The 24,471-nt window shown below is 44.7% G+C and overlaps 1 protein-coding gene across 1 annotated transcript; it reads left to right on the plus strand.

Moving 5' to 3' along the window:
• The first annotated feature begins 15,188 nt into the window (after positions 1-15,188).
• On the plus strand, positions 15,189-23,974 carry nr2f6b (nuclear receptor subfamily 2, group F, member 6b). Its single transcript, XM_063501193.1, has 5 exons — positions 15,189-16,994; positions 17,820-17,914; positions 20,949-21,283; positions 21,367-21,613; positions 22,197-23,974. Exons 1-5 carry the CDS (start codon positions 16,723-16,725, stop codon positions 22,469-22,471), a joined length of 1,224 nt encoding a protein of 407 aa, XP_063357263.1. The 5' UTR covers positions 15,189-16,722; the 3' UTR covers positions 22,472-23,974.
• Positions 23,975-24,471: the final 497 nt, after the last annotated feature.

Raw genomic sequence — 24,471 nt, forward strand, 5'->3', positions numbered from 1 at the left:
AGAGATGAAAATGCTTCTGGTCATGCACCTGCTTTCTTCAGGCTCGAGACTGCTGTTTGGTCCCTGGAAGAGGTCAGTGACCTAATCAAAAACCCACTTATAGAAGCTTTTAGGTGCAGCTGATCACACCTTGTGCATTTTAGTCAATTTTAAACTGTACTGGAAACAACTGCACACATGTATGTACCCTTGAAGTATACACAGATTTCATGGCAGCTGTTGTATTTGACGTGTTAGACATCTATAATGATTGTACGGTGCTATAATGATGATAATAATTGATAATGACAGGATAAGCCATACTTGTGAAAAAGCACGGTGGGCTTTCAAATAACAAAACTCTTCTTAGTCTTTAGTATTTCGTGGTGAAATGTTTTTGAAAAAGCATAAAGATGTTAGTAATCTGATGTTCATGCAGAGTAATGTTTAGATTCACCCCACTGTTAAGGAGATGGGCTACATACAGACCTGTTTACATGCATATTAATACCACTAAAGTACGTTTTTTTGTTATTCATCAAACAGCAACTGAGACAGGAACCCCCAACCACAGCAGCTCTCTGGCGACATCAGTGAAAGGACTCCGGCATGAACTGAAGGTGACTCCAGTTTCCGACAGCACACAGCTGATGATGGAAGTTCCAAAAGACCAATAACACAGTTTTCCAACATCTTCTGTTGATGTTTAGGACTTTTTTAGTACTTTGGCCTCATGTTGCTTTTCTCAGTCTAAGCTAAAGTTACTCATTCACAAATGTAACACAGATGGTGTCGCTATGACCGAACCGAGCGACCGATTGTGTCAGAGTGACACAAGTGGCATCATCAGAGCATGAATACAAGGCGCCATGCACACATCCACTTAGCCTCCACCACAGCACCACCAAAGTATTAGCTACACACAACCTCTAAGCAGACTACAACTCAAGTCTGTTATGTCTGCAGCTGCTGTCCGTGCGTTTGTCCACAGAGTAGCAGGAACAATGACTTTTAAGCAGGAAAATCCTGGAAAAATATCGGAATTCGATCATTTCCAGGAAAAAACACCAAATCTTGATAAGGTCAGTGAAATGTAGCGCACACGCAGAGGTGGGTAGAGTAGCCAGAAATTGTACTCAAGTAATAGTAGCACTACTTTTAGTCAAGTAAAAGTAAAAAGTAGCCGTCCAAGAAATTACTCAAGCAAGAGTAAAAAAGTATTTAGTAAACAAGGCTACTTGAGTACTGAGTAACTGATCATCACACCTGATTTAATGTTTAAAAATGAGACAATCAGACAGACAAAAATATAAAGTTTAGAGCAAATTTTGGTATTTGAAACACTGAAAAGCAAAAAAAAAAAAAGTACATATTAATAATATCTGGAGTTTCATTTCCTTGCTCTCCAAATGACACAACAATAAACTTCATGCACAAACAAAAAGTCTCACTTTGACAGAAACTGTAGGTTTGTGTCTCCTGATCTTTTGGTTCAAATGTGTTTATTATTCATTCAGTGACGTCACTCACACTCAGCAGAGTAGCCAGAAATGTTTTCAAATTTTTCTCAAATTACTCAAGTAAAAGTAAAACGTACAGTGTAGTAAAACTACTCCTACAAGTATTTTTTTTCCAAAAAGTTACTCAAGTAATTGTAAATAAGTAAATGTAATTAGTTACTACCCACCTCTGCGCACAAGCCTGCATCTTCTAACACGTCTCCACTTCTGAGCAGTGCTGGGAAAGACCAGGACAAGGAACACACCAAGTCATCTAGTTTTATTTATATGGCACTGAATCAAAGTGATTTATATCATAAGGTGAAGACCTTACACAATACAATTATTGTATTATTGTGGAGTATTTTACTTTTACCACAAAGGTAAAAGTCTGAAGTACTGGCGAGAGAGCCCCACATGCTTAATGAGCTCAGCGCCGCGCTGCAGATCAGCTCATCAGAGCTTTTTCTTCCTCAGTATCAGAGTGACAGGAGGCTTCCTTCTAGATCAACATTAACCTCCTAGGACCTGGCGTCCACATATGTGGACATCACATTTTGGGTTATCCACAAAATTTTGCTCTACAAAAGCCTGATATACACTTACGAGGACATTATAGTGCCACTGTCCTATCGAAATTTAAAATGAATGTCCTCATATGTGGATCTGATTTTTCTCAGAAACAAAAATCTGGTAAAAAAAACAAAAAAATCCAGTAATTTTTTGTTTTTACATTCATCAGGTCCCAATCAGCCCAAATAGCAAAGAGAAATTAAAAATGAACAAAACAGTTTTATAAAGATGTTTTAAATGGCCAAAAAGGACTGGATTGATTATAGGTACAATCATGCAGTCATAAAGACACAACCCCGTCATAAAGCCTGGTGTCTACAGCCGACGAACAACATTGGCAAAGATATCGCAAATGAAACACACGCAGTAACGCAGATGATCACGAACACCAAGTCCTGAAACAAAGCTCCAGCTGCACGTGATGTGGGCCCTAAAGGTGTCTATCACAGCTGCTGTCAGTGTCAACGCAGGTGTGTGTTTCACTATGGAAAATTGCGTTTCTGGAGATGCTGATTGCAGCACAGGGTACCACAACGACAGTTTGAAGTGCTTAAGGAAAAATTGTCGTGCTTGCGCGTGTGTCTGTCTGTTGATTTTGTCAACATGTTCATGTCATAACCGTGTAACATGCAATCTTTCACAATTTCAGCACAACTGTCAAGACAGCTGAAGGTCGGTTGAAGGTGGGTGTAGCCCCATTGTTACTGAGCCGGACTCAGCACTCGGTAATCATCGCAAGTAAGGGCTTAAGCACTGACGGGTCAGGAAGTCAGCATCTTATTATAATGCTGCCGCTGTAATCGGATCACAACATGGGCTTGGGTTCACTCGGATGCTGCTGATGCTTTCTGTTAATGTCGGTGTTGCTGTCCCCTTTATCGGGCTGTTTTCCCAGATATCACTGCCTCCCAGTCAGTGATGTGATATGTTAATGACTTTTATTCACTCTTTCAGTCACAAGCAGATTCTTTTTGATCAAAACGGATCCACAGAACAGCGGGGACAATTTTCCACAAAGACATGGAAAACCCACCAAATATTTTTCGTTAAAAGGTGTTTGAGCGTTGCAGCTTACAGATGTAATGTTATGAAAACAAGCTGATGTGAATCATAAACTGTAACCTTCACAGTCAGAAGATGCAGACGCAGCTGAACTTTTAGGGTGTGGACTGATGTGTTGAACAGTGCATCAAAAGCAAATAAGGGATTAACTTTTGGAAAATTTTGCTTTTGCCGAAGCAACATTTTCCGATCTTAACTCAATGAAACTGTGAAGTAAGAGCGGCGCTGAAAACCTTGAAGGACTCATTTTGTGCAAACTGTTACTCATCTGAGTAATGATATCCAGGATGAAATATGATTTGATGGACAAACTGGGTTTTAATGGGAGCTGGCACTTTTATGGACTTTTGCAAATTTTTTAAATCAGATTTTATGATTTAATAACACAGCTGAGAGAGAGACAGAATTGGGAAATTGTGTCCAACGAAAATCCTCAGTTAAATTTGCATCGACGCTGCAGTTCAAAGACATGCTCTTAAACTAACAGGGAAGTACAGCTTTTCACAGGAAGGCACAATTTTCCATGCTCCAGGCACACTGGTGTTCATTCATTGCCAAAGAGCTTTCTTGACATGGTTGATTCATTTGATGGGGTTAATGGTGGGAAATTGGGAGGCATGATGAAGCTGTGAGAAATTGATAGATGTACTGTGAAAGGCTTGGTGATGTTAAAGATTAGGAAAGGACGCTCAAACCAAAATGCGTACTTCCTAGACTCCTAAATCTAAAGCAGGCCCACTCCCAACGACAGTCCACAACTATTTGGGTGATTTAAATAAAGAACCTCATCTTTATGCAACTCAAGACTTAACACAGGTATTGTATTAAGTGTTTAGGAGTACTCATTTTCAGTTTCAGAGCAAAAACCAACAGAATTTCAAACATAACGATTGTTCTGAATAGCTGGATGAACAAGTTACTGACTGGGTATCAAATAATATCCTGTTTCTTTGCCGTCACAAATTCTTGGGTTGCGTCATTAAGCGTTTGCACTGCAAAGCGTTGTCTGGTCATTCTGCAGCGTTTGACTGAGTTTGAGCAGAGAGTGCAGTCGTGTACACGTCACAGTTCATCCTTTAACTTCTATCAGCAGTCACATGACCTGGTTTCGCCGGCAGCCACACATGCCAATGCCATAACATTACCTCCACCATGTCTAACAGATGATGTGGTACGCTTCTGTTCATGAGTCTTTCCACTTCCTGTCGGGTGCAAGTCCATCTTGATTTCATGAGTCCGTAGTTTGTTTGTTTGCTTTGCCTTCGACTCTTTTAGATGTTTTCCTGTAATCTTATGTTCTTGTTACTGAGTGTAACCATCGGGCTGCACTTTGTTGTTGTATCTACGTTCATGACGGCGTATCTTGAACGCTTCCTCAGAGCGTTTCTGACTTGAGTAGATATTTAGAAGTTTTTCTTTCTCATGGAAGTAATTCTGTCAGAGCACACTTAGTTTTCTTCTGTGGTCTTTCAGGTCTTTCTGTGTTGCTGAGCTGGCCGGTTCCCTCGTTCTGCTGAGCTTTCAGTCTCTCTGATAGGTTTACTTTAGGTTTTTATTTTTATTTTTTTGTTTTGCTTCCAACCTATTGATGCACTCCCTCACTTGTATCTACATCTCTTTGGACTTCACATTGAGAGTTCCTGTGGACAGCTACCAAATGAAGTTCAACACCTGGAATTAACCACAGATCTTAACTTGCCATGTAATAACCAGAGAACAGACCACACTTGACAGTCAAACTGCTCGTCAGTCAATGGCTGACTGTGTATAAAGATGAATTTGGTTTAAATCCCCTGAATTAAAGCTGAAAGTATGCACTTGATTTAAAGTCCAGAGGGAAGGAAATGTGTCATTGTCCAAATATTTGAGTCAGATGTGATGTCAGCACCTTATCAGAGTCTGGACCTCAGCCGTTGGTTAACAGCATTCTCTGTTATGTTCACGAATACTCTGCTGAACACTTTGCGTGGATCAGAGGGTAGAAGGACCCTTCTGTGGTTGGAACCGTTGTCTCAGTCTTCTTTCTGAGGGAACTTGCTATATAAGCTATTTTTTCAGTCAGGAAGCTTCAGTGATATCCAGGTCTGCCTTTATTATTTTACCATGTATCCTGGCTGGGTTGATGGTTATTTTACTTTCTATGAAGCCTTTCTTTCCTCCATGTTGGACTTTGTCCCATCTGGGCTTTTGCTGATGGGATCAGTGAAGTTCTTCAGTTTGCTGAGTTAGCGTCCGTCCATTCATCCATCCATTTTCTTCCACTTATCCGGGTCCAGATCGTCGGGGCAACACCCTAAGCAGAGAAGCCCAGACCTTCCTCTCAGGGCCATCTCCTCCAGCTTGTCCGGGGGAGCACTGAGGCGTTCCCAGGCCAGCTGACAGATATAATCTCTTTAGCGTGTGTGGGTCTGCCCTGGGGCCCCCTCCTAATAGGACACTTCACCCAGGATAGTGTGTCGTCTTAAATGTATTAACCTTCTTTAATTTGGTGTCAGTGGCTTGCTGCACTGGCCTGACATCGTTCTGGGGGTTCTTCTTCATGTTTTCACTGTTTCCTCTTCTTTTCATGCTCGTCTGCCGCGACATCCTTCCTGACTTTAGCCGCTGCTTGCTCCTTTCATCTCTTTGTTTCAGCAGTTTTCAGCAGACATCATTTTGTTGAAGTTTCCTGTAGCCGACAACGTCCATACATGTCAGTGTGTCTTTAGCATTTTTCCGCTGGCTCTCAGAGCTAGTCTCCTCCTAAAAACAAGCTCTGAAGAGCCTCCGGTCATCTGCTTCTGCTTTACCATAAAGCTTTAGCCTAGCAGTTATAATATTTGCTTCCCTTCTGAACTAGTATTGAAAACTTCACACACTCCTTGGGACTTTGGTTTACTCCATTAACCCTGAATGCACACCTTTAGTGGAGCTGAGCACCTTCCTGTGATGGTTTTTGACAATAAAGTCAACTTGAAGAGGCGCAACCACAACAGGTCAGAATGGCAGAAAAAACCTTGCAAAAGAGCTAATGAGGTCGATTAGCTTGTCAACATGTGGGGGGGTAAACTACATTATTAAGGTGATTAAAGGGGAAAGGTGGCGAGGGGTGGGGCCTCGACCTAATCCCGTTAAAGCATTTGAGACGTCTCTAGTGAGCTGATTAGCTCACTTTTCTGTCATCCTAAGCACCTTAGTTGACCTGGAGGCATGTTTGTTTGATATCAGACTGCACACATGGGGAGCAGTAGATTGGATGGAGTTTTTCAAGAGATTTAAGCTGGCGATTGATAAGGTGATCCGATTATTTTCGATGCCGAGCTTTAGGATTAATTACATTTTTGATGGTAAAAAGCAAACAGCTTCAAAGGCTGTATGGTCAAAACTTTTGGGCTGTTCTTCTTTATCTTTGAATTCAGGTGTTTTCAGTCTCATTGCCGTGGGCGTGTAACATCAGACATTTGGGAGAGTATAGGTCGTTCTAAAGTACTGTACAGTAACAGGTTGCAACCACTGCAACAAGTCAGTTTGAGAAATTTCCCTCTTAGAGATTTTATGAATTCCAAACCTCCTGTCATTAAAATCAGCACAGAAACTGTGCACCAGGAGCTTAATGGCATGGGTTTCTGTGGCTCAGAACTTTTATCAATATTTTAAATGGGCTGTTTGTCGACAGCTTGTCAACCTGACAAACCAATGTTACAAACATTACCACGAAGTCTGTTCAGCTTAGGTGGCCTAAACGACCTTTTAGTTTTTGTTCGGGAATTATTTTCTACTGTGCGAATGAAACAAGACATCGAAGAAAACAAAACATTGCTTGGAGGGTGACCCAGACCTGTAACCTCTTACTTTCAAATCCACCATTTATCCTACTACGCTAATTGGCTTAACGTTAGACCGGAGCATTCCTAAGTCTGTGATGTCAGCATCTTGGGCTCCTGTCCAAGGAGATGATCGTAAGAATCCGAGGTGTTAAGTTCACCATGTAAACAGCTAAAAAGTGTTGTTTAGTAAAAATGAAAGGTCTGTGGAGAAGTCTGTCACAACTATACTTTAAAAAACAAAAGACACTAGTATTTACTTCCTTCTTCGAAATAATCTGGTCTGTATTTCTGACTTTTTAAGAGGACGGCCTTGATGGTTTGATCCGAACTCTGTTCTATGTGGAAACGACATCGACATCAGTCCGTCTACGGTCCAGTTTTTGCTGTGGTGTCTCACCAGTTTTGACCAGGTAGATGATGCTGGGTTTTAAAGTTTACATCAGCGTCCTTTGACCTGACGAATTGTTCATTACAAACTTTTATTGGCTGCAGAACCACAATTCAAACCATCAGTGACAACAACATGTATATGAGGAGGAAAAGGAGGCTAAAACTGGACTTCTTTAGGTTTGCAAAGACGTCTTACCTCTCATCCAAGATGCTTCTTCAGCTCTAAAACATGATCAATAGTATGTTAACAACGCTCTGGACTGCCTCCAAAGGGGGCTTATTACCTGGGACTCTCTGCCAGTTGTTCTTTGGACTTGTAGAGATTAGGAAATTATTTTGCTGTTACTATTCATGTTGCATTAGTTATCATGCTCTTGAATGAAAAACAAAACATCTTCACAAACCTAAAGGTTTGCCTTCTTCTTTGCCTTTTTTTCAATCTCTGAAGACTACCATGACCTGAGAGCCTACACAAACATAAATCACTGCTGGTCTTGTAGCGTCTCCCAGGAAATGTGTTAAACTGTAAGAAAGAGCTACTATCTCATGTTTGCAAGTTGGTTTGGGCTGAAATGTACATGAATGGCTGTGATACAGATTTGATTATTTCTGCTTCATTGTATAATAAAAAAACATAAATGTTAACCACCTAACATTCACCCAAATGTCATGCTACTAAAAGGCTGGGAAGCAGTTCTTTGTTGAGTTTTGTGCTACAGAAAACTGCTCTATGCAGAAAAGAGGAAATGGTATTTTCCTCTGTGGACGACACAAAAGAAAGTTGAGTTTCGCTGCGTTTGCAGTCTTGTTGTGAAGTCAGGAACTGCTGTTGTGCTGTTGGTATCCAGCTTTCCTACTTTTCGAGGCATCAGCCCACATTTATTGTTTATGAGTGGCTGTATCTGGATAGCTTTGAATACTGAGAATGACATGTAAACTTCAATATACCCCTTGAATTAAAGTCTGAACTTCAGCTATATGTTGAATTTTAAACTGTGGTGGTGTATAGGGGCAAAAATACAAAAAAAGACAACAAAAATTTCCAGATATTTATGGACTTTACTATGTAGCGAGAGTTGGCCCGGGGTTGCCCAAAGTTTGAAAATACTTCCACCACCAAAACCAGTGCTTAATTCAGAGAGAGATTTTCAACCACTGCTCCCAAGTCCTCCAAGATCCCAACTTCATATTGCTCGACGTGGATTGGTTGATAAGTGGACAGGGATGGGAGCGACAATGGAGTTCACCAGAAAAAGGTGCTCTTCTCCACGGCTGGCCAAGCACGAGTAGCCCACACACCGTTTGTGCCACGTATTATTGACACTGCCACCATCTGGACGAGCAGTCCAAAGCTACTCACAGACTGCCAATGCGCCATCATCGTTGAGCCATAACTTCTCCATAAAGCTGACGAATTATCAGGGTGTAGCTCAACTGTTTCCTTCGTATATAAACAAATCTGTACAAATGAGTGTCTGTGATTTACGTGAATGCATCTGCTTGAGCTGTTTCTTGGCAAATGCAAGCTTAGCAGAGTGGACTCCCACTGATTCGTCCTCATGTCCTTTTCCATTTCTGTTTATGTTCAGACCGAGGAGATGCAATCATGAATTCATTCCCTCTAACTTGCACAAACATGTGATTGGTAACAATGTTCCCATGTAGCTCTGCACAAGAAAGCAAGAATTTGTTGTTCTTATTGCTAAAATAAAATCTAAGTCCCCCAGGAATTAATTAGAGCATCTAAAAATGACATAAACATGTGAATTGTACTTAATAACACTGTGGGGGAAATTCTTGGTGTCGGGGTTGAAGCGGATAGAGCAGACCAAAGCCGAGGCTTATTTGTCTTTCTTTATCATCGGCTACATTCAATATTGTATCTTATCTTTTACAGTAGACAAAGAAAAAGCTGCTGTGGCAAACAGCTCAATCGACTCTTCTTCAAACAATAGGTCGTCGTTCGCACCGACGACGAAATGGCTGATTTGAATGACAACGAAACACACCAAATGGGAAGTTTCCCACCGTTTCCAGCAGGTCCCGGGCGGGCAGTAGGGCAAATATTGATTAGACACCGTGTGTTGCTCTGGACTCACCACAGCAGATGTTTTTCTTTGGCAGGTTGTGCTGCTGTGTTTATTTTAAATTGCTCCGTCATTCGCTCGAGGTCAAAGGCCTGAGGTTGTACAGAGTGTTGTGAAGGAGAGAGAGAGAGAGAGACTGTGTTTTTTTGTTTCTCAGGCCTCTGGGCCAAAGGGCACTGGGGCTAATAAGGAAGGAGCAGAGAGTCATGTGTCCGTGCACGCTCAGAGTTACTCCAGAGTTAAAGTTTAACCCCTGCCTTCAAATTCCTCTGCACTGAAACTAATGCTGTTAACACACTGCCAGACTAATAATTAGAGCAACGCTCACAGAGGTAAGCCTGAACCGTCTGAAGCTGGGGTCAACCTCAGTCTGTGTACAAGATAAGCACGACATGCAGGCAGCTGTGGAAATGTCCCCTAGTTTTAAGGTTTTCATGTTATTAAACACAACGTATTAAAAATGAACTCGGGCGGCAGTGACATTCAGGCAGGGAAATATTTCGGTGTACTTTGAACGTCATCTGAGGCTTTCTGACAGAAGACTATTGTGTTCAGCCAAGAAGGTTATGGGAGAAATGTGAACCTTTGCTAAACACATGATTAGAGTTCAGCAGGTCCTGCAGCCTGCAGCGCTTCAACTGGCTAATCCTGAATGTACATAACAATGGCATGTACATCTGTTTGACTGTGGAACAGTATATGATGCACCACATGTATGCAGGGGTCCTTTTTATTGGCCAAAATGTGCGCTTTCGTTTAATTTCTTGATGACTTAAACAGACCTGGTCAGCAGCTTGATGGTTGTCATGTGGATTATTTTTAATGCATTTCACATATTCAAAGACAGCGCTCACGTAAACGTTCGCTCACTTGTGCTCCGTTTTGACTTTTTACTATCACCGGTAACATTAGCCATGTTAGCACACGAGCCTTTGACTTTTGTTTTTTTAGGGTTTTCAGCCAAACTTTGATACGTACACGAATCATTTCACACAGATGTTAAAAAAATAAAACATATTTTATGTCAGTACAATCTCTGTCTCTCTTCCACAGCATGTCTTTATCCTGTCTTCCTTCTCTCACACCAACTGGTCGCAGCAGATGGCCCCGCCCCTCCCTGAGCCTGGTTCTGCTGGAGGTTTCTTCCTGTTAAAAGGGAGTTTTTCCTTCCCACTGTCGCCAAAGTGCTTGCTCACAGGGGGTCATATGATTGTTGGGTTTTTCTGTGTATGTATTATTGTAGGGTCTACCTTACAATATAAAGCGCCTTGAGGAGACTGCTGTTGTGATTTGGCACTGTATAAATAAAACTGATTTGAACTGAAAAGCATAAATATTATTACAGCATAGAAATATTATTATAGATAGATACTTTGTTGATCCCACAAGTTAACTGTGCAATAAATAAACGACATAGCTGACAGGGCACAGGTGAGGGCCTTATTCTGTCAGATTATAAATGTACAACAAGGATTAAGAAAATAAAAATGAGGTTTAGGAGAACAGAGAGTAAGACTGATATTATGAAAGAGAGCGGGGTAAATACATAAAAAACATGTACACTGTACATCTAAGAAACAGCTGCAAGGAGGTGTAATACAGAAATATTTGTGCGATTGTTCCAAATCTGAACAGTTTGGATCCATCGTCGGTGCACGTTTGTGTGCCGTGTAATGTGGTGTTCAGGTGAGCGTACTAAAAGTGGGTCCCGGATCGCTCTGGGCTCCAGAGAGCGTTGAGAATGCGCCACAGCCGACTTCACGCTGAGAGCAGCTGCATTCCTGACCTGCAGGTCAAAGAGCAAAGAACAAACACACGCACACATCCACTAACCTCTGGTTAAGTAAGGCACATGTACGGTACTTATGCACAAGGGTATGTGCGTGCGCTGCCTCCGACTTTCAAAGACTCGGCCCTGCTTGTCGAACTGCTGCAGCACCCAAACAGATGCAGCTGCAGTGCACAGGGAGCTATGCTAAACTCACAGTCTGAGCACAGGACGAGAGAAAGGTCAACGACGTGACCTCCTCTTTATAAATGTTGCACCACTGTTTAATATAAAGCATGTGATTTTTGTCAGTGGCAAATATTTTTCTGCTTTAATTTGTGAATATATATATATTTTATATGCTTTCAGGACAGAATAATGTTTTCAGCACATCCAAAGCGGTCAGGTGTTTATAAGCAAAAGTGCAAGATTTGGGCTCTTTTGGTCACACGAGCACTGAGCTGAGCCCAAATGAGTCGACTTTAATCTTTATTTGATAAAAGCTTAATTTACAAGATCTAACTGATCTAATGATCTGCTTTTTTCTCACTTTGGCTTTGTTCATGTCACTTATCACATTTTATATGATATTAAATCTAAGCACAAACACTATTTTAGGTCAGTATTGAGCTACGCTGTGTCCAGTTTGGAGAGGTGACACCAGAAAGTCAATCATCATTCTCAAAAATGTGCAGTCTTCTTAGAAAAGTGTTCACTGTGTATGACAAACAGATTTAATATATTTAGGAGCTGAGCTTTAAGCATGCTCCTCAATCAGCTCTATATAATGGAGGTCTGACCTCTGCTAACACACAAACACGCTCAGGCTTACAGGAAAGCACTAATTCAACTTCCAGCAGCTTAAACCCTGCTAACCTCTTAACCAGACAAAAGGCCGATCCATGCGCTGGATGTAGGTTAAAGTTACCAAATGCTCACATGTACAAAGCTGGAAAACAAATAAATCTTTGGAGCCAATTTTTTTGTATCAGCTTTTAACTCTTTTGACTTTGGTAAATCTTCAGAGACAACGTGTTCTTTCAGAGACCACAGGGACAGCGTGTTTTGTCATTCAGGGGGAATTCCTGTAAAACCATGTGATAAGCAAACACTTTTTGGTACATAGAGGTTCTTTAAGCCGTGCCTGCTTGGAAGCAACAGTGAATACCTCACTCCTTTTTTTCTCTCTCTCGCTCTCTATTTGGAGGCTGTTATTGGAAACTGTGGTTGGAGGCTCCGATTGTTTATTCTGTCCTCCCCTTTTCACGGAGACCTTCACATGACAATACTGCCGGTGTGGCAGGGAAAGCAGGCCAGGAATTCCACAGGAGTTCTGCCCACCGCCAAGACGATGGATGGATGAGTCAGGCGGCAAATTAGATTTAGAGCTGTAAGACAGAAGCCTTATGTACACGTTGCCGTGCTTTTATCTGCCAAATTGAAGCACTAATCATCCAGCATTATCTAAAATGACCGTGCTCATGTTATCTACGAAAACATTTTTGTGGTTGGGTTTGGGCAATGTCAAGGAAAAAGTGAACATTAGAAGATTGCGCACTTGTTTTAATACTGGAAAGTTCACTTTAAGAATGACTAAAAGTGTCACGTAACCTTGATTAACATCTTACCAAAACTGTAAACTTCCACTGCTCCGATTGCACGCTTGACTCAGGATGTACCCCGGTTTCTGGTGTCAGAGTCTTGTGACATACGGCCAACATTCGCAATGCAGGAAGCAGTTATGATTTCCATGAAAACAATGTTTGGAAAACTGACTAGTCATATATAAACAAAACTTCTTGGAGGACGAGTTAGAGATAAGCTGTAGTGCATCCTGCTGCTTTCAAGTGTAAGGAAATAAGTGTCGGGGTTATCTTAGCTTAGGACATTGATTTTTACTTATTTATTTTGCTCTTTAAACCTGTCAGGTTTGAAGAGCCTCATCACCAAGTAAAGGAAAGTGTAGTTGTGAATATTTCTTCTAAATGCAGGGTTTCATTCAGTGCACGTGCAATGAGGTGCGGTCCAACAGAAAGTCACCTGAATCATTAAAAAACGGTTTAATAAGCTTTTTTTCTGCAGTGACGTGAAACTAAACTGATGGCCTTAACTGTGCTGACCAGCTGTGCCAGTAACCTGCGCTGTGGTTAAGAATGAGGTAAAAGTACGCTGTATTTGCTCATCTGCCTCCACATGCATGTGACTGTGAGTGACATCCTATTCTTAATCCACAGGGTTTAATTTGATGTTGACCCACCCTTTGCAGCTATAACAGCTTCAGCTCTTGTGGGAATGCTTTCCACGGGTTTATGGGAAGTTTTGGCCGTTCTTCCAGATGTTCTGTTCAGGTCCAGGTGTTCTGTTGGGTTAAGATTAGGACTCTGTGCAGGCCAGTCAAGCTCTTCCACACCAAAAAACTCGCTCATCCATGTCTTTGTGGACCTGGCTTTGTGCCCTGGTGCAGAGTCATGTTGGAACAGGACGGGACCATCCCCAAGCTGATCCCACAAAGCTGGGACATCAAATTGTTCAAAATATCATGGTAGGCTGAAGCATTAAGAGTTCCTTTCACTGGAGCCAAGCCCAACCCCACACCACTAAACTTTATAGTTGGCACAATGCAGTCAGACGCTTACCGTTCCCCCAGCAACCGCCAAACTTGTCCATCGGATTGTCAGTTGGGGAATCGTGATTTGTTACTTCAGAGAACACGTGTGCACTGCTCTAGAGTCCAGTGGCAGCGTGCTTTTCATCGCGATTGGCGACGCAAGGCTTGGAAGCTGCTGCTCGGCCACGTAAACCCATCCCACGAAGCCCTCTGTACACGGTTCTTGAGCTGATCTGAAGGCCACATGAAGCTCGGAGGCCTGTAGCGATTGACTCTGCAGAAAGTTGGCGACCTCGGCACACTGCGTGCCTCAGCATTCGCTCTACCCACTCTGTGACTTTACATCCTAACCCTTTGTGGCTGAGTTGCTGTCATTCCCAGTTGTTTGTACTTTGTTATAATACCACTAACAGCTGACTGTGGAATATTTAGTAGTGAGGAAATTGGTGGCATCCTATCACTGAGCTCCTGAGAGCGACCCGTTCTTTCACAAATGTTTGTAGAAGCGGTCTGCATGCCCAGGTGAATGATTTCATACACCTGTGGTCATGGAAGTGACTGGAACACCTGAATCCAGTGATTTGGATGGGCGACTGAATACTTTTGGCAATACAGCGCGGCAGCAGTGTGGCGACTAGAGACCAATTATTTCAGAGAAGAAGAGTTTAAATTAAAATGACCGAAGCAAAAACGAATGGAGGCAGAGATTATTTATGTTCATGACCAGACTGGAATGTGTACAGGAGACCAACTCGCATCTGGAGATGGGCAACCAGCAAATCCCTTTAGGACTGTGGCAAATAACATGTATGTAAGATTAAGGTTAGACAACTAAAACACGTGTTTACTGTTGACTGCATGGCCCCACATCCTTATTTCCCACATTACTTCCTGTCCCTGCACCGATCATCTTCCTGACCACCATGTCTGCACAAAATCACAACATCTTCTCCTCTTGCTCATCCAAATAAACGAAATCCTCCGTCTCGATGTGGAAAAGAAAGGTCGCGCCACCGATTGTGGGCCGTGCCTCGCGCAGGCCTGTGAGTGTGCGCAGCAGGTGTGAAAAGGAGCCGGCGGCGTATCATATAACCTTTTGACAAGTTGCTCAACAACAACAGGCGCTCCCTGTTATTATTGGGTCAACAAAGTGGGAGGAAGTCTTTGGGATTAGAGTGGAGTGGAGAGCACGAGTGTGAATGCCGTGCGCTCGTTGAGCCCCCCCTCATCTTCGTTCTCTTTCAGCATAGAGGTTAACTCCCCCCACCGCCGCCACCACCGCCCCTACCACCCCTTTGCTCCCAGGCAGGCCCGGGGTCAGGGCAGAAACCGGCAGCCAGTCAGGCATTCTTTCTGTGTACATGTGTGTGTTTGTGTGTGGCTGCAGCCCACTCTGTGCTCTTTGACTCCGCTGCCCTTATAAGGCGAGCAGCGCCATGGCAACAGCAGGGCTTGAATAGCAGTGTCAAATCCCTCAGCACACAGACACACGCTCACTCTCCCTAAAGGAGGGAGCGAGGCAGAGAGACAGAGCGGGGATTCAGAGAGAGAGAGACGAGGCTATCTCCGGGCTGCTCTCCACTGCAGCAGCAGCAGCGTCGGGCTTTCGCTGAAAGGTCTGTGACCGTGTTTTTTCCTGCGCTTGTTGTTTGCCTAATTTATTCCTGCTGGGGCCAGCAGAAAGAAGGAAAGGCAGAAAGGGGGAAAAAAGGACAGGCAGAATAGCAAAGAGTGCAACAGTACACCGTGACTCGCCGACAGGGAATGCAGAGAGAAGTTCTGGCCTCTGGTTGTTACTGCTGGATGGACAAGTACTGACAAAACAAGAGGAGGAAGAGAGAGGCAGCACTTTGTAAAGCTGTGAGAGAGGAGAGGCAGCTGCCACCGAAGAGATTTCTCAACTCTGCTTTTGTTTCGGCTTGTTGTTGCTTTTTTTTCCTTCTGTGACATCTGATCCCCCGCTGACTTTAAAACAGTTGAAAGGGATCACGAGAGAAACTCAACTTCACCCCGGACGACAGAAACAGGAGGTGAACTTTGCTGCTCCTGAGAGTGAAAGGCGTCTAATTCTTGACTTATTTTCATATCAAGCCTGGACTCGAGCGCAGATAGCCTTAAATATACTTTTAGATTAATAGGCAGTCAATTCGCCAGAGTTTCCCAAACTCCTCGGCTTATTTTTCGGGGCAAATCTTTTCCTCCTCTCCATCACTATCAGCCTCGACAAGTCAAGAGTGAGTCTAGGCTAGAACTGGCTCTGATGAACAGATAAAAACCTCAGCACGACAGGAACTGGTTGGACGAGTTTATAAGTCAGAGCAGAGGGCAGGGCAGTTTAACCCTGCATGAAGGAGGGCTGTGTACGACTCTCCTCCCGCCTGCTCGTCCTTCCCAGAGAAAGTCGTGCGCTGAACAGAGAGAGGGGCAACAGAGGCTCTGTTTGCCCCCCCACACCCACACACAGACACATACTATGCTTGGGGATAGGTGAGGGTTTTTTCTTTCAAAGGGGGAAGACGGAGAAAGAAAGTGAGAGGGAGGGAGTCAAAGTGTAATTTATTGTTTCCTGTGAAAAGAGCGAGGCTGCACCCTTTTCGACTGCCTGAACTCTGAACCACACACCGTGTTTGTGTGTGCGCGTCTGAAGTTCTGTCGGACCTCGGGAAGCCAGCGTGATCAGAGGTCAGGGCGGAAAACAGGACAGAGAGAGCCGGGGATTAAAGAAGAGAGGGACGACAGAACGTGGAAAGACCCACAGGTCAGCTCGACCGGACGGCAAAGACGAGAAAGGTCAAGAGGCGGAATTTCCCCCCGCGACTTTAAATCTCCTCGGATCGCTGCCGTTGGGGGCGGAATCGGCTCTTTAGACTCTGAGAGCCCGTTGGAAGGCGGTGGGACGGAGCAGGTCTGTGTGTATGATCCACTCACAGGGCTGCACGTCTCAGAGAATATGGCCATGGTGAGCGGAGGATGGGGTAATCCCAACGGGGGCGCTAACGGACTCGGGGAAAAGGCTTACCTGAGGAGGGGGGAGGACGAGGAGGGGTCGCCCCGGGCCGGGAGCAGCGACGTGGACGTCGGCGACGACGACAAGGCCTGCGTGGTGGACTGCGTGGTATGCGGGGACAAGTCCAGCGGGAAGCACTATGGCGTGTTCACCTGCGAGGGCTGCAAGAGCTTCTTCAAGAGGAGCATCAGGAGAAACCTCAGCTACTCCTGCAGGTAGGGACAAAACACGCATTGCTTTGCACGTGTAGAATATTTTTAACCACTTTAATAAAGTTAAAAACAAACCCAAGTCTTTGTTAGAAATGGTACTTTGCAGCATCTGTAACTCCTCCTGTAGGCAGGTGTACAGGCACAGCTGCAGCAATATATGCCCTTATATCACTAAAGACACCGTGCACACTCTGTAATCTGATTACATTAGTGTATGACTTTCTTATAAGCTGTTATACACTCATTCAGCAGATTAGTCCATTTCTCACTCCTGAAGTTTGCGATCCAGCCTTGGCCACATAACAGCCAAAAAAAAGGAAAAAAACAGAAATGAAAGCACTGAAGCTCAGTCATGTGAGGATGGATTGCTTCAGAAGGTCAGCATTCCCATTATTCTTCACCACAGGAACATTATGTTGCAACTCAGTTCTGTTACTGAGACCTCTCTCAGCTGCCCAGTAAACTTATTTCTCCTGCAGAATATAGTGTTACCTCTGAGTGCAACACGTCCTTTTTTTCTTTTGTTTTGTTGGTTTGTCACATCTGGGGCTGAAAGAGCTCCCTGTGAAACGTTTGCAGACCTCAACCTGCTGCAAGAGGCAACGCAAGGGCGTGTAGAGCTGATGATTTACAAAGGTCACAAGCCTTGATAGCTTTCAGCCACTCCAGCTCACTTATCATGACTCTGGGGGGGAGGGAGGGTGTCCGTGGGGAGAGAGGGAGAGAAAGGAGGGAGATTTAAATCCCATACAGGAAGTTTGTTTGTATTAAGTTCAGTTCAACATTTCCATCTTTAAATGTTTGTTGTGTTGCACTTTGTTTGTGCAGATCAAACCGAGAGTGCCAGATCGACCAGCACCACAGGAACCAGTGTCAGTACTGCCGTCTGAAGAAGTGCTTCCGGGTCGGGATGCGCAAAGAAGGTATCGAAAGCTTCTTAGACTTTGCCCAGCGCTGAGTTCAAACCTACTCCTGCTAAAGGTCATTAATAATAATAAACGGGTGGAGTTGCTGCCGTGGTGGAAGATCCCACTGAAAGGTGCACCGGCATCAGTATGTTTGCATCCACAGTGGCTCTGATTACGACAAAGGGGAAAGAGCCGAAACACTCCTGCGCCGCAGCGAGGGGAGCCGCGTAATAATTACCCGTTATTCAGAAACACTCACATCGGCTCCTTATCTGCTGAAATTTCACAAATATTTACAGACAAGCCGGTCGTATCGGCTCAAAAGGTCACGAATGCTGTGTTTACAACTTGTTGCTCTGTTGCCTTCAGCAACAAGGAATTCAGGTTTCAGGATAAGCAGCGAGTGGAAAATGCTCCGTTTGAAAGCATTAGCAGGTGAAGGACTTGCTTTGCCACTTGCAAACTAGCGCTGCATTATTATTACCGCTGCATTAATATGTAAGCTGCTTGTAGTGTTGTAGATAACTGAGGTGGAGGTACACGGGCGCCTTTGTTGGGCTTGGGATGATGGCAAAGCTACATTTAAACTGGGAACTCTGATTCGCACCGAGAGAGGATGCTGGTTGCAGCTGCTTAACATGCTGAAGTAGGAAACAGCTCTGAAGCACCTACTGGGACGTTGTCCAGGTATCCAGTTATCTGTCAGCTGAAGCCTGTTTTCACTCAGATGCAGCAGCTGAGCTTCAGGAAACAGCAGAAAGCAACAATGCTTAAATTTCACACGAGGAAAACCACCAACTGACAGTCCCGACTCTGCTTCGTGTGCTGAAAACAGTTCATTACCTTTGTTTTGGATTGGTGCGAGCATTTCAGCGTTTCCACCCTTAACTTGCTGCCGTCGAGTTGACTTGACAAAAACCTCAGCTGTAATTGTGCTCGGCTGTAACCTTACCCCACTTGTATTTCGGTCTGTGTCAGTGGACACCAGACGCTGTGCCATACATAGTGCGCACGGGTGCAGCGTGCCAGGGGTTACATTTGGCCTGCGGTTATTAGTGAACCATGCTGAGCGTGGCCGTGACGCAGGCTGCGCTGTTTCCACATTACCTGGAAATGTGCGTTTCACCTCTGACCCAGTGAGGGAAGCAGCCGTTCAGGTTGCCTTAAGCGAGACTTTGACACCAGCACTAAGTTTGATTCGGTGTAATTTAAAACGGAAATCTGGTGCACGCAGAGCGGAGGATTTCAAATGTATAAAAGCAACAAAAGCATCGCACTCTCACTACTGATGTACTTGTTACAGAGCGGCGGCGACGCACAGACACCGGCTCTTTTATCCTGTGCCGGTGCAAATCTTTATTTTGTAGTTATGTGCTGAAAAACGGGCGATCGCTGCAGTCACACATACTGTGTTTGGGAGAGTTTATTAAGATGTCACGACGGGTCCAAAGTAAATACCAATAGTGCTCGGTGTAACCGCAGTGAGGATGAATCTAATTTACTGCTTACAGATCGACAGCATAACTAACTTTTTATCTCATGATGTCTTTTTTTGTTTGTTTTTAAACGCCTGCAAAGAAACTGAGCTGTTGTAACAGGTTAACTCTGTTTTCATTTGCAACTTAATAAACCAAACAAGTGCAGAGGTCACTTACTGAGAAGCAGGACAGCAAAGGATGGCCTTTGTCTGACAGTGTCAATAAAAACACACACAGCCCTAATGGATAAGTCGTAAAGAGCTAATCTCCCTGCACCTGAGAAGTCAATGTTTTACGTATAGGTAAGAGGTGACCTTCAGGTGAGCAAACATATACCCAGCAAACATTTAATCCTGCCGCTGAGCTGGGAGAGCGTAACGTCCATGTGACTGAGACTAACTAAGGACTAAAAGGTGATAATTGTTGTAATTGTCCTTTTTTTAAAGCAGTGTAGTTATATTGCACCTTTCTACTCACCTGAGCATTTAAAGCCCTTTCTGCTGCTAGTCTGTGTTATCCAGTCTCAGAAGTCACATCTGCACCGCGGATGTCAAACTCATCTTACATCGTAGGCCACATACAGCCGCGTTTAAACTTCTTTACGCCGTTTAAGATTAAACTACACATTTAATCCCTGAGATATTTTAGGAGAGGAGAAAGAAGTGCAACAGTAGTTTTTCTACATAATAAAGAGAAGCTGCTGTGCGAAATGAAAGAAATCTGTCAGCACGACTCTTTGAAGGAGTTCTGGTAGCTCGTTGCTCAAACTGCAAAACAGTAAAACAGAAACTTTTTGTTCGTTCACAGAAAATGTGCTTTTTCTCTCACTGTGGATCTGCTTTAAACAGATTCTATAGGAGATAAAGTAGAAAAAATTATTTTTATTACTTACTTACTCTGGTGTCGTATGCATGACTGTGGAGGACGTTGCTGCCCTGCTTCACCTTCCCAAAGCTGTCCAGTGGGCCAAACTTGGAGCCTTTGCTGGGCCGATTCTGGGCCCTGGGCCTTATCTTTGATTCTCCTGAGCTATAGCTAAGGGCTTCCTAACATTTGCACACACTCCAGTGGATGAATCAGGTGCAACAGCGGGTTAAGTATCATGGCAAACAATATTTTGGCATGCAGACAGGAGGAGTCCTGAATAACCCGCTGCACCACCTGACCCACAGGAGTTTCAGATTTCACTAAAACAGATTTTTGGACCGAGCTAATTATGTTAGTTATGTTCTACTCGTGGACACTGTAGAGCCAAAACACCTGATTCAATAAAAATATACTCTGTAAACTCTCGACCCCTCGAAGCTCTTCTGTGAACTGGTTTGTGTCATGTTTCAGCTACTAGAACATCAGGGTCGGGTTTTTCTCAGAAGCTGGTGAGGGTGTTCTGTGCCTGCCCTCGGAAACATCTGTAAACTGTTCCAACCGTCATCAAAGCACATTTTTATTGATCTGTACTGAGGCGTCTTTATGGGGGAAGAATATAAAGGTTGCATACATGCAGCGTGTCATTCATTTACTCGCTCTCTGGACTGAAGCGAGTGGTTTTCAGTGGTTTTCTCTCTCTGCAGCCGTCCAGCGGGGTCGCATCCCTCCATCGCACTCAGGTATCAGTCCCAACTCCCTGGCGGGCGGGATTGTAGGTGTGGGTCCAGGTCACATTGGGGCGGACTACTTCAACGGCCAGCCGGTGTCCGAGCTCATCTCCCAGCTCCTCCGGGCCGAGCCGTACCCCCCGAGCCGCTACGGGGCGCCGTACGGCCAGGCACAGATGCAGGCATCTGCGAGCGGCGCCTCCGTCATGGGCATCGACAGCATCTGCGAGCTGGCAGCCCGTCTCCTCTTCAGCACCATCGAGTGGGCCAGAAACATCCCGTACTTCCCGGAGCTCCCGGTTTCAGAGCAGGTCAGGTCTAAAGCGCGGTGACTTGTAGTCGCCAAACTGAACAACCGACACTCGTGGCTCAAAGTGACCCTTTCGCTCCACAGGTGGCGCTGCTGAGACTGAGCTGGAGCGAGCTGTTCATCCTTAACGCGGCTCAGTCTGCTCTCCCGTTGCACATGGCTCCTCTGCTGGCGGCGGCCGGCTTTCACTCGTCTCCCATGTCCGCCGAGCGCGTCGTGTCCTTCATGGATCAGGTCAGGGTTTTCCAGGACCAGGTGGAAAAGCTGAACAGGCTTCAGGTGGACTCGGCCGAGTACAGCTGCCTCAAAGCCATCGCGCTGTTTTCTCCTGGTAAGTCTGATCTTCTTCTTACGAGGTTATGTGACTAACTCACTGCGGCGCGATCTCTTTACTGTAAACTGAGCCCACGGTTTGGTCACAGAGAACCAAAACAAAGCTGTCGGAGGCATCACACACGTTTCTCAGAAATAAAATCACCGCTGTCTCAGGGAGACGCTTTGATTTGGCCTCTTTGACCTCTTTGACCTCTGACATCATCAAGTAGTCCAAACCACAGATATCCTGTTACTCAGTAGTTAAGTGTAAGAATTATAAATAAACACAAACAAATGTCAAACTGGCCAAAGTAAAGTTTAGATCTCTGAGTTCTGTTTACAGACGACTTTAAAACAGGGGTGTCAAACATAAGGTCCAGGGGCCACGATCGGCCCACCAAAAGATTCCAATCTGGCCCACTCGAAAGCTTTGGAAAATGTAAACAAGTAACACAGAAGTAAATGTTATCATTTTTCACAATCTGCAGCAGAAATGTCTATTTTCAAAGTTGGTGCACACACTTTCAGACAAAAAGCAAGCAAAAACTTTTTGCACTGGTCATCAGGTGATGATACAGCCTCTGTTTTTCTGCCTTTAGACGCTTGTGGTCTGACAGACCCGGCTCACGTGGAGTCTCTGCAGGAAAAGGCTCAGGTCGCCCTGACGGAGTACGAGAGGTTGCAGTACCCCAACCAGCCTCAGCGCTTCGGCCGCCTGCTGCTGCGCCTCCCTGCGCTGCGCGCCGTGCCGGCTAACCTCATCTCCCAGCTCTTCTTCATGCGGCTGGTGGGCAAGACGCCGATCGAGACGCTGATCCGAGACATGCAGCTATCGGGGAGCTCCATCAGCTGGCCCTACGCACCGGGACAGTAAAGCCAGCTCCGGAGTGAGATCACACTGAGATGACTCAGAGCTGTGGAGGTCACTTTTTCCTCTCATTAGCTCTGCAAAGTTTGCCCGATACGACACCAAAGCTGCTTTCAGGGAAAAAAAAGTTTGTCTCTAACGTTTGCAGCAGACCTCTCTCGCCCTCATTCCGGATGAACTCGGCTTTACCGCGAGGCCACGTGCCGGCACTACCTCCTCCCCCATCGCCCCCAGTGTGACTTGAAACCAGAGTGCGCTCTGAACGAAGCCATAGCAGCGCCACTTACTGTACGCTGCCGTGGCCGGGACACGGCGTGCAGGTCGCACGCAAGCTGTGTGACGTTTTGTGCTGAAGTAAGAGACTTTGCTGCCAGACGAAGTATTTGTGAAGACTGCGACGTGTCGCCTCATGCAGCGCTTCAACACAGAGGAGGCTGCATCTCAGATGTATATACGAGACCTGTTTTGTATGCCGTGTTCAACATAGATCAAAGTAAATCACTCTCAGGACTGTATGAGAAATATGAAGCTGTGCCAGCTTCAGCTCGCTCTGTGCAAAGGTACCAAATCCAGCAGACAGCACAAAAAGCTTTTTTAGCCCCTTTACGAGGCGCTGAAAGGTTAAAACGATCTTCTTTTCTTGTCTATATTCTGAGCTTAAAGCCGGCAGCTGAAGCCTCAAATGAGCACGAGAGCGGCGCCGACCTCCTCAACCATTTTTCAGCAGAAAATGTTGAACTGTTTCTTTTTAGTACGTTACACAGCGCTGCACAAGCTGCCGTTAGAAATCAAGCGAATGTACTTAAACACAGCCGGGCTCCTCGGGACGGTCACATCCCAGTCGGACATTATTACCTCATGTTTTATACATCGGTGACAGATGGAGATTGTATAGAGAACTATGTGTGTTAAAGATATTTACAAAGGGATCAAGGCACTGCTATCACTGTAAGCAAACAGCAAGACCCAGCGGGCAGGTCTTAGCCAAAAATAGAGATTAAAATGTTAAATTTCATTTAATCGTTTGAGATCATTTAGTGGAAGCTACACTGAATCAGGTGATGCCCGCTTTGCTGATTATTCTGTGTCCTGTGCTTTTGTGAGGGTAGATGTGGTTTGAGTTATTATTTTGTGTCAGCGGCCTCTTTGAGGTGATTGTGAACGGCACTCTGACGTGAGAGGTACTTTGTTATTGGTGTGTTAGCGCGACGACCTGCAGCTCGTTGCGATGAATTGTGATGTTTGTTTTGCCAAACTGACTGAAATAAGACGACGAGTAGGTGATCATTTCTGTTCTTTTTAAATTTCCAGTTATGTCATTTAAAAAAAGGCGAGCGAGGCCACGATCCCTCGCGCTGTCAGACGACTTCATCGCTTTGGTGTAAACTCTAGTGATTTGATTGTGTAGCTTTACGTTTAAAAGAATCATCTTTGTGTGACTGCAGCAAAACTGAAACATGCAAAAGACGCCCGCGCGTCGGTTGGAAATAAACGTATACATAATTTTGAGTGGTGCATTTTCTTTCAGACGTGACGAATAACTTCATGTGTAACATGTTTGAAGACACCACCGGGAACTACTGTATAAGGCACGTTTACATGCAGGGGTGGAGGAGGTGGAGGAGGTGGGGTTTCTCTCAGAAAACATGAGAATTTCTCAAAATTTGGCACAAACTTGGACTAAGTGATGAGATTGTCCCTCATTCATTTGGTCTCTGATTTGTGCACTAATTAGGACATTTCACACCAACCTGTAGAAAGGTGAAACAATAAAGTGATGACGTTTTCTACCCAAAAAGGTCAAAAGTCGATTCTGGTCAGACGTGGGTTTCGAGTGCGCCGTGACTGGTTGTTGGAGGCAATAAAACTGCACGGCGATAACTCATTCAGCTGCTTATGACAGGTTTAAATGAACTGCTGAAGCCAGATGTGTGATGGAAATAACTGATACCTGCAGCCTGAATGCGGTATGTGCAGATTTGCATGGGCTAATGCAGCTGAAGAGG

This window comes from Pelmatolapia mariae, linkage group LG17 (assembly GCF_036321145.2).
Source record: "Pelmatolapia mariae isolate MD_Pm_ZW linkage group LG17, Pm_UMD_F_2, whole genome shotgun sequence".
Classification (NCBI taxonomy): domain Eukaryota; kingdom Metazoa; phylum Chordata; class Actinopteri; order Cichliformes; family Cichlidae; genus Pelmatolapia; species Pelmatolapia mariae.

What these genes read in the sequence shown, in the direction of transcription:
- nr2f6b (XM_063501193.1), top strand. Translation starts at nt 16,723, where the DNA reads ATGGCCATGGTGAGCGGAGGATGGGGTAATCCCAACGGGGGCGCTAAC. An exon ending in AACCTCAGCTACTCCTGCAG is followed by an intron (nt 16,995 to 17,819) that starts GTAGGGACAAAA and finishes TTGTTTGTGCAG; the next exon opens with ATCAAACCGAGAGTGCCAGA. An exon ending in GGTCGGGATGCGCAAAGAAG is followed by an intron (nt 17,915 to 20,948) that starts GTATCGAAAGCT and finishes CTCTCTCTGCAG; the next exon opens with CCGTCCAGCGGGGTCGCATC.